The sequence below is a fragment of the Fragaria vesca genome, linkage group LG3, assembly GCF_000184155.1.
Source record: "Fragaria vesca subsp. vesca linkage group LG3, FraVesHawaii_1.0, whole genome shotgun sequence".
In the NCBI taxonomy this organism is placed as follows: Eukaryota; Viridiplantae; Streptophyta; class Magnoliopsida; order Rosales; family Rosaceae; genus Fragaria; species Fragaria vesca.
Window position 1 is genome coordinate 12,991,672 of NC_020493.1, and position 9,753 is coordinate 13,001,424.

Consider the following 9,753-nt stretch of genomic DNA (forward strand, 5'->3'; position numbering starts at 1 on the left):
CGGAACGAAAACTATTATAAATCTATTTTAAAAGAAAGAAAAGAGAAATGAATTTAAATACTATGCATCATAATTTGCCGGGTTCTTTGGTATGCCTTTTTGTTTGATGGAAGGTTTCAAGTCGATCAATTGCAGTTGAGTCTGATGCTTTGAATGTTATCAAAGCTATCAAACAATCTGGGCATGATCTCAGCCAAATTGGAGCAGTTACACATGAAATAAAAGAGCTCAAATCAGCTTTTGATGTTATTCACTAAATGGAGATTTCTCGAAGTTGTAACAGTGGCACACAGCCTAGCTAAGAAGGCTACCAAAGTTGATCGATGACATGTTTGCATGATGTAGTGTTTGATGACATGTCTATGTGACTTTAGGGGTGTGATACTTTTTTCATGATGCCAGGTTAAGCTACGTAATATCCCCTTGTTTCAATCAAATTTCTTTTGATAAAAAAAAAATACATGCAACATATTGTATAATATTCTCGTATAATACATGTTTCGTACTCTAGTCTGTTATAGTTTGAAGCAGGATGAAAGTTTGATGAAGTTGGGGGTCAATCAATCACTAACTTATAACTTATTATAGAACCAGGTAAACCAAAAAGAATAGAGATGGCATCTATTGTTTTATACCCACACACCAGGAATGCAGGAGAGCACCGGAAGTCCAGAATCAGACTTTATATAATGGAAATAAGTTGGGATTACTTTTCTGGTCATGTAGTTAGGTTGTGATCAACTTGACAATGATGCATGCTTAGGGTCGTTTATGTAAAAATCTTCTTTTATGGAGTTTTCATCATCTCTCGCGCCTAAATGTTTGGACTTTTCAACAGACCCAGTTTAGCCTTTAGTCTTTTCCTTTTTGGGGTGACTACTGACTAGCCCAGTTGCTAAAGTTCTATAAATGTTTCACTTTACTTTTCAATTTGTATTCTAATTTAATCAGGGGAGCTGCACTTACATGACAATTTGGCATAACGAAGAAGACAATTATGAACAATGTGATGGAGTATAGCCCTTTTTGATTTCTTACAGTTCACTGTACAAATTGAGAGTGAGAATAGCACATCTATACAGTTTGAATGTGACTCCAGAAATGACTATAGAGATCTTCGATTTCCGCTAACCCCGGATAACTGCTTCAGACTAGTAAGAGCATCTTGCGCATTTCGCTTTGTGTTGGCATCGCCATGCTTGAAGGCTTCCACCAATGCCCACACCAGAGCCTGGTTGAGGGAATGTCTATGGTTTTCGACTCTCAGTATCCTCTCAATGATCCAAACCGTTTTCTCTTGCAGCTCCCCAGGTCGAACTTCTGTGAATAGAGTAATCACGGCTTCAATGACACCCAATTGCTCAAGTTCGTCGACTGCTCTTTTGAAGTTGCTTGAACTGAAAGTGTCTATTACTAGAGTTGATAGTGCCTCCACTGCAGCAATCTGAACACTAGTGTCGTTGTCGTTGAGTAGATCAACAAGGGGCTTGATGCAGTTGTTCTTTAGCAAACACAATTGACTATCTTCTTCGCATGGAATGTTGTGTATCGGACACTTGGAAGTTTGTATAGAAGACCTCCCGCACATGAACGTCAAATGAGAACATAATCCATGGTGAGGTTGTGGTTCTGACTCCATAGCAGCTACTGATCTTGCATATCCAGACAAGTTTTTCAAGCCAAGGGTGGCTAGTTGTTTTACTCTTGGGTTTGAAGGATAATTAAGGTGACGATGGAAAATAGTAATAAGGCTGTGCTCCTTTAGTGTACTTAGAGTTTGAGGATTCAGGTTCTTTGTAATCTCAAGTAAAAGGCCCAGAAGACCTTCCAACATGCTTGATGCAGGTCGAGAAATCCTCCCATTCGAAGTTTGGCACTGGTTGATGAGAGTAGAAGCTATCCATCTAACAAAATTAACTTCTAGGAGTGTCTTCACTTCATCTTCTGAGAGGGAAAGGTTTGCAAGTATGCATGCAGCATCAGCTCTCTCACTATCTGCCGATTGTTCGTCTAATAGTTTGTCTTTGAACAAGGAAAGCTTGTGACAAGGCCTTAGCTCATCAGCAATATCCTGACCATACCTCTCTGAGAGTAATCTTGTAAGCCTAAAAGCTTGAATTCTGTTTTCCACTTCAGGGTGCTCAAGAAATGGTAAAATGATTTTAATCCCTTCCCCAGATTTTATATGACAAGCGACCGAATCTGTAATTAGAAACAACAAAGCATAGGTACCATGTCAGAAAATGGATATGAGAACTGCTTAGCACACAAAAAAAGAGAGCTAAATTTCACGACCATAAAATGTAGCTAGAAAAACAAAATCCCCTTCTCTGCAGCTAACTTTAGGTACAATGGTATTTTTCTTTAATCTCCTAGCTAGGCAACTTAATATATACAATTATATATACCAGCAGCATATTATTTCAAGATTTTCAGAGCAAGAGCATCTATAACAAATTTAAATATAATGATTTCAGAATAGCATTTAAAATCTTGAGGCTACAATGTAGATGAGAAGAGAAACACAGGTAACTACTGTCATGATGGTGTTAGAAATTAGATTCTTCACATTAGCCATTGCCCTGCTACTGTTGGAGCATAAACATATAGGTAGCTTTTGAAAGTATTCTCAAACAAACTCGAGTATTCTGGTCTCCTATGTGGGGACTGGGGAGATAATCTCCAGACACTTCTCCACAAAGATGCTAAGCACAAAAGACTCTTCAGGAACAAGATACAACCCTAATCACAACAATACGATTCCATTTGAATGATAGCAACTATCTTTTGTTGGTTTTCAGAACAAACAAACCAAGGAACTAAAATGCGCCAACTTACTAATCGGTGAATACAAAATAAATGCAGCCAAGTTTTAGGTATATGTGGTACTAATCATAAATTCACACATTAAGTTATACATAGAGAACAAACCCATAGTTGATAGTTCCATGAATAATAAACGAATATCAGATGGAGCCTGTGTGAAAACTAAAGGAAGAATTACCTGATGCCTGTGGAGACGAGGCAATTCCATATAGGATCTGGAGAATGGATATCTGACAGGGAAGGGATGCAAGAGATAAAACCCCCAATAGATTATATATAAATGATTCTGACTGCATAGAGTTCCCTTCTTTGTCAGCTGAAGCCAATTCCCAGTGTCCTGGATTTGATACTATATTTGCCATGGTTGATGCAGCCAACTCTTTCAGTTCCGACGAAGTATCCTGGTTGATGAAAAGGATACCTGTCAAAGCAGGAAGTACAGCAGAATCAACAAGGATGGTTGCATTGTCATCTAGACTTGACAAGTTATACAAGGCTTTCAAGCTCGCTGCCCTTCCTTCTGGATTAGAAAGCATCTCGACTAGTATTTTAGCACTTTGCCTAGCTATTTGTTCCTTGCTGCTATTTGTCAACGTCAGAGTTCCCACCATAGATGCCATCTCAATTTTGACATTTTCAGAACCTGCTTCCAGAAATACACATTCCAATACAACAGGTGAATACTAAATACCACAATGCTATGAGCTACCTAATGAGAAAGAAAAACAAGAAACAAAAACAGCGAATCTCCCCAAGTCTACTGTTTTCCGATCGTTGCATTACTTTGTCCAAGAAGATTGCAAAATTGATCTTTCTTATACAATCAATTATGATTAACAATTTTCAGCTGGTGCAAAAATTAATAGAAGGCATACCTTCACAAAGTCGAGTAAGCAAGGGATTGAATCTCCCTGCTGCGGCCAAATGCTGTACATTACCCTCCACCTTCTCCATCTGCTTTAATACCTCCTCAGCTAGATTGGATAAACCAGGATGCTCCAGGTTCCCTGCCATGCTTGAGAGAAGAACCAAAGCTCCTTTCTCTGCTGCAATTTTAATGCAACAAGCTTCATCACTCGAGAACTCAAGTAATAATTTCACAGCACACTCTCTCTCCTTCTCTGAGCTCCCGATAAGACTATGTATGGCCAATCTAGTGATACCTTCTTGAAGCATGATCTCCTAGAAATGTTCAAAAAGGTTCAATCACAAACTTGTAACAATAGCAGAACTCACCAATACATTAAATAGACAAAGCTATAGTTCACAAGAGAAGCAACCAAAGCAAACCTTGCTTTCTTCATCTTTGGCCATGCTAACCAAAGCCATAAGAGCTTTGCTTCTCAAATGAGTCCCAATACTCTTCGCACTATTCCTCAGCAATTTAACAATAAGCACAACAATGCCGGCATTCCTAACTCTAAATCTACAACTGGGATACTCTTCTGAGATGTTATAAACATTGTCCAACACTACCTCTATACCATCCACCAAGGGAGGCTCTTCACTCAGCTTTTGAGCCCCAATTTTGACCAGAATATCCACATTCCTATTCACCCACTCCTCAATAGCTCCGGCTAGTCCAATGTTCGGTTTCATCTCCAGTGACTGGAGCACCTGACCGGTGACCGGACAAGTCGGTTCCCTGCCGTCGTCCAAACACCGCTCAAACCAGTACTTCACGGCGGACCGTTCGTACGTCTGCGACGACTGGAGCACCACCGGGTCTCTCATCACCTCTTTAGTCAACGGACAGAGAAAATTCTTGAACGGAGAGATTTGCGCGTCGTCTTCGAACTCCAGGCCCGTGGTGAGATTGGGCTGCGCGGCCCAATTCTCCACAATCCTCTCCAACGACACCAAAATCCGGCGCTCCGACGCCGTATTCGTTCCGGCGATGTCGTTTCTGAGCTGCTTGATTTGCTTGGAAAGCTCGGCGTGATTCTCCGGTTCGATTCCGAGAGCTCGGGATAAATCCATGATGATCGCGCTCTCGACGGCTTTGCTGGTCTTCGTCCGCGTCGTTTCTCCTTCTCTCCGGAGCGTGTGGTGCACTCTCTCTTCGTTCGCTGTGACCTAAAATTTCAAAAAATTGAGTTCCATTTTCAAAGAAGATTGAGAGAATAAATTATATTACTTGTCTTACTTCAAATTGAACTTGCTTCATGTCTCTAGAAAGATCGGCGATTTTCTTGCGGAGATCGGGGAGGTCATCGACGGCGGAGTCGAGGAGGGCGAGCCAGCCGGAGACGGCCGCGGTTGTTTCGTTGAGGGATTTACAGAGGGAGAGGCAGTGGATGAGGACGAAGATTTTGCCTTTAGAGTAAAACGACATCGTTTTGAGGGCGGCTGGGAGCTCGGCGGCGATTCCTTTGAGGGCGGTGAGGACGGAAGGCGGGAAGGAGTCGAGGGATGAGGTGGAGCGGGCGAGGTGGGTGAGGGCGAGATGGAGGCGGTGGGCGAAGGCGGAGAAGCGGCGGGGGAGGTCGAAGGGGGAGTTAGTGTAGTGAGGGGTGGAGAGGTCGGCGAGGGAGGTGTGGATGGAGTCCAGCAGCAGCGCCGCCGAGGAGGAGGATGATGACGTCATTCCGGTGAGTGTTCGGGCATATGGGGGTTTTGCCGTTTGGTTTTTTGCCGCGTTTTTCCAATACTCTGGTTTTGTAGAAACTGGGAAAATGGAGCGAAAGGTCAAATCATCGAGTGTTGACTTTTGAGCACAGTTTCAAGCGACGGCTTTATGTGCAACGGTTTTTGACATGTGTAAATTTCGTTTCGGTCCGTGGTATATTGCTAACAAGGTGAATAAGTAATCAAAAGTGTTATTATTTTTTTTAAATTTCACATAATAAAATTATTATGAAATAGAACGACAAGAGTTCAAACCTCATTATCATATATAAAGTATGCGTGTTATTTAATAATTTTTTCCTAAAGAAAAGTAAGGAATTTTTTTATTATCAATGTGCTATTGCATAAGCCAAATGCTAGCCGGTTTAAAACCTATCTTTTGTCCTTCAAATCTTACTAGAAATTACTTCTGTGTTTTCAATTATTTGAGACATGTAAGTTGTTACCCATTTTTCAAAACTTGAAGATAAATGCCTTTTGCTTTGTAATCTCTTGAACACTTAGGCATTGAGCAAAGCAATTTGATGGGAAGTCTCGAGAAACACGAGTTTTTCTAAGTTCTGGATCAAGCTTTGAGGACCGAGAGATTAAACGAAGAATATTTCCTATCTACTTTGGGCCAGAAACAAAAATACAAAAAGATTAGGTTAAGGCCCATGGAAAGAACCCAAATGGTTTTGAGGTCCAAACAATTTCACCTCATTAGTCAAGAAGAGACACTACATCGTCTTCAACTACCTCTTTCTCTCACTCTTTCTCTCTGAAGCCAAAGCCATGGATCGCGCCCAGATCATTCTGCTAGGGTTACCACTCTTCCTCTTCTGCTTCGATATCCTTAACCTCTTCACTCTCCGACCACCACCGCCTCCGCCGCACAAGGCTCCCCATCACCTCCAAAACAAACCTCCACCGTTGCCCAAAGACTCCCTAGCCTTCCCCTCACAGGTACTTCAAGCTCTTCCGCTTTTCTCGCCTTCATATGCTAATTTGCGTCGTCTTTCTTTGACTTTGTTGACCAATTTCAGAAACCAAGGGATGGAGCAATCGGCGTCGGCAACACAGTCAAGATTAGCTTCTGCACCTCTTGCTCTTACAAGTAATAATAATTCTCTACTTTCTTCTCCTTTTGGTCTTCAATTTTCAGCTGCTCTGAAAAATCTGTTTCCTTTGCTTATTGCTGATGTATGTTTACAGTGCTAGATGTGATCAAATTGAAATCTTTGCTCTTTTCAGTTGATTCGGCGGTTCGTATTGTTCTTTTCCTGTAATGGGTTTTTGATTTTGTATCGAATCGTATGTTTCTGTTATTTTTGAATTTTGTCCACTCAACTATGCATAGGGTCTCAATTTTATATCAAATCATATTTACCTTCTTGTAGAAATTGGTAAGTTCATATCGGTAGCGTGTAGACGGTAGGTTTCGGTAGAACTGGAGAAGATAGATGACCAAAGTTCACTGTATCTCTTAGAAGTTTTTTTATTTTTAAATTTATCGAATTTTTGTTTCTCCTGTACTGTTTTTTTGATGTTATATTGAACTGAACAGCTAGGAACTTACTTGAAGTCTTGAATGTGTTTCTAGACCAAGGTTTATCTTTCTACCTAAAATGGTCTTTACTCTATCTATATAAGGGATTTGGAAGAGATATGAGATCTACGTGTTAGATAGTTGTGGAATTGAGCCTTCTTTACTAACATAAAGATATGCTTCTGGTAGGGGGACTGCAGTAACAATGACCAAGATGATAGAGTCTGCTTTTCCTGGGATTGACATTGTTCTTTCAAACTATCCCCCAGCTTTACCAAAGCGTGTGCTTAGCAAACTAGTTCCTGTTGTTCAATTTGGAATGTTTGGGCTTGTCATGGGGGGTGAGCAACTTTTCCCTATGGTGGGGATGGCACCTCCTCCTTGGCTTTATTCTTTGCGTGCGAATAGGTTTGGAACCATGGCGTCGACTTGGCTTCTTGGTAATGCGCTCCAGTCCTTCCTTCAAGGCACTGGCGCTTTTGAAGTCTCTCTCAACGATGAATTGGTGGGTGAACCTTCTTTCTACATTTAGTCATATTGATTTGAGCTAGAATGTTGTTGCTAGTTGTTCCTTTTTATTTAGGTTCTGTGTTCTTATTGCAGATTTTCTCCAAGCTCGAGGAAGGAAGATTTCCAGGAGAGATTGAACTAAGAGATGCAATTGGCAGGAAGTTGGTCAATTCAGGAATCACAGGTGATGGGGCATTATGGACCTAGTCTGCTTATAAAGTTCTGATTGTACACCACTTTTATAGTTGGTTCGTGTTGGGAGTGAACTAGTTAATCATCAATATTGTTTGAAGAAGTAGTATCAGTAAATGTTTTGCAGATAGGTTGGACCTTTTGTGTACAATATCTGATTCTCCATTTCTGTGAGACAGGTCTTGGATGTTGTTAGTATACATTAACATCCCTCTATATAATACCTGTTCTAATCTAAATTTGAACACAGTTGGCGTCGAGAGAAATATTTGAACACAGTTTTTTTATGTCAATATAACACTGCATTTCGGCCTTCGATCCCTCTACTGGGAGGACCGGTTTAGGAGGTATTTTCCGTGATCATAATGGATGTTGTCTTGGTGTTTTTACCAAATTCATTATTGCTGCTAGTTCTCCTCAGCATGGTGAAATTCTTGCTTTACTTGAGGGTGTAGGCTGGGCATGTGTGCACCATTTTGTTCCCTTAATTGTGGAAACGGACCGTCGGTTGCTAGTTGAGGTTCAATGGAAAATTCAGGTCTTGGTTTCCTTCTATCTGACTTGAAAGAAAGCCTTAGTTTGGCTTCTAATGCTAGAGTGATTTTTACCAAGAGAGAAGCTGATTGTGTTGCTCATTCTCTAGCTCAATTAGTTTTGTTTTCTTGTATGAGCACATGTTTCACCATTGTTATTCTTTCGCATGTGGAGGACATTATATCTTTTGATCGTAATGAACCTTGATCCATTCCCCTCAAAAAGATAAAATATAACACTGCATTTATGCAGTGTGGTTCCTCAAAGTAGGCAAAACTTCCGCAGGAAAGGGAAAATCGTCAAACCGTGCCTGAACGTTTTATGTTTACCCGTTAAACTTGTCAATGGTGTGTTCGTCCTTTCAGGATCCAGCTCCTACGAAATTCTCTGGCAACTTCGCTCTTTGTTGTCTCTTTTGGTTTCATTCAGCCTCCCCATTGATAACTGTTGCTCTAGATTATTGGTGCATTTGTTTCTTGAGTGTGACTATTGGGATTTCTAAATTTGCTCAATTAACCTCACTCTATTATGAATTATTAAATGACATATTTATCTTCTTACATAATGACTATTAAGGACGTCAATTAAACAACAAATAATATTACATTTATTCTCTCTAAACTTTCTAATTCAATAATAATGGATTGCATTTTATTATTTTACTTATTGATATTTTATTTTCTAGTTTTACCACATACTTATTAAAGCATTTATATATTTATACTATCATACATGTCACATGCATATACAAAGTGAAAAAAATATTTTTACAAAAATTATGATATATAAATTATTAAAAAATAAATAAATAAGTATCATAATATTTTTACAAAAATTATGATCTATCAATTATTAAAATAAGTTATCATCATGAGGTATAAAAACAAAAAACTTACAAAAAACACATAGAATATGTAAAATAGAAATACAAAAGTAATAAAAATATATAATAGTTCATGTAAGAACATTCTTTTGATGATCTATAAATAAAATTTGAGACATAATCCTTGTTTTATTTTTATTTTTAAGAGAATAGTATTTTTCATGATTCGAATTAACTTTTCTCGAAAATTGATGTCATTAAAAATGATTTCTTACAATTTGATCAAAAAATGAATGTCTAGCGAGTGAGATTTTATGCAAAAAAAAAATACATAAAATAAAGAAATCAAGGTCGAGAATGGAGGTTTGCGTTAAAAAGAAAACATAAAAAATTAACGAATGGAAGTCGGAATGGATGAGTGAATAAGAGGTGTAATGAGTAATATATTAATATATATGTGAATTACATAAACAAGGTTATTTTAGGAATTTGAAAAGGAGGTCTAATGAGCAAATGCTTGTATTTAAAAGTAAAATAGAGGTGTAAAGAGATTAAGAGTATACTGAGTAAATTTGGAGGTCCCAATACCCGCACTCTTGTTTCTTCGGATAATCGGGTTAATTTATAATAGAATCTATAAAGGAAATAATTAACAGTTACCATTTACAATATATATATATATATATATATATATATATATATATACTACTTA

General features: G+C 38.9%; 2 protein-coding genes across 2 annotated transcripts; one reads left to right on the forward strand and one right to left on the reverse strand.

The window, feature by feature from the left end:
* Nucleotides 1-1,030: 1,030 nt before the first annotated feature.
* LOC101305646 (U-box domain-containing protein 43-like) lies at nucleotides 1,031-5,413 on the reverse strand. Its single transcript, XM_004295718.1, has 5 exons — nucleotides 4,973-5,413; nucleotides 4,117-4,902; nucleotides 3,702-4,008; nucleotides 3,005-3,469; nucleotides 1,031-2,202 (listed from the first exon to the last, which is right to left on the reverse strand). Exons 1-5 carry the CDS (start codon nucleotides 5,411-5,413, stop codon nucleotides 1,106-1,108), a joined length of 3,096 nt encoding a protein of 1,031 aa, XP_004295766.1. The 3' UTR covers nucleotides 1,031-1,105.
* A 755-nt stretch (nucleotides 5,414-6,168) lies between these two features.
* Nucleotides 6,169-7,974, forward strand: LOC101306311 (selT-like protein-like). Its single transcript, XM_004294245.1, has 4 exons — nucleotides 6,169-6,399; nucleotides 6,480-6,550; nucleotides 7,172-7,487; nucleotides 7,586-7,974. Exons 1-4 carry the CDS (start codon nucleotides 6,229-6,231, stop codon nucleotides 7,697-7,699), a joined length of 672 nt encoding a protein of 223 aa, XP_004294293.1. The 5' UTR covers nucleotides 6,169-6,228; the 3' UTR covers nucleotides 7,700-7,974.
* Nucleotides 7,975-9,753: the final 1,779 nt, after the last annotated feature.

What these genes read in the sequence shown, in the direction of transcription:
- LOC101306311 (XM_004294245.1), top strand. Translation starts at nt 6,229, where the DNA reads ATGGATCGCGCCCAGATCATTCTGCTAGGGTTACCACTCTTCCTCTTC. An exon ending in TGCACCTCTTGCTCTTACAA is followed by an intron (nt 6,551 to 7,171) that starts GTAATAATAATT and finishes TGCTTCTGGTAG; the next exon opens with GGGGACTGCAGTAACAATGA. An exon ending in TCTCTCTCAACGATGAATTG is followed by an intron (nt 7,488 to 7,585) that starts GTGGGTGAACCT and finishes TTCTTATTGCAG; the next exon opens with ATTTTCTCCAAGCTCGAGGA.
- LOC101305646 (XM_004295718.1), bottom strand. Translation starts at nt 5,413, where the DNA reads ATGACGTCATCATCCTCCTCCTCGGCGGCGCTGCTGCTGGACTCCATC. An exon ending in TGAAGCAAGTTCAATTTGAA is followed by an intron (nt 4,903 to 4,972) that starts GTAAGACAAGTA and finishes TTGAAATTTTAG; the next exon opens with GTCACAGCGAACGAAGAGAG. An exon ending in CCAAAGATGAAGAAAGCAAG is followed by an intron (nt 4,009 to 4,116) that starts GTTTGCTTTGGT and finishes GAACATTTCTAG; the next exon opens with GAGATCATGCTTCAAGAAGG.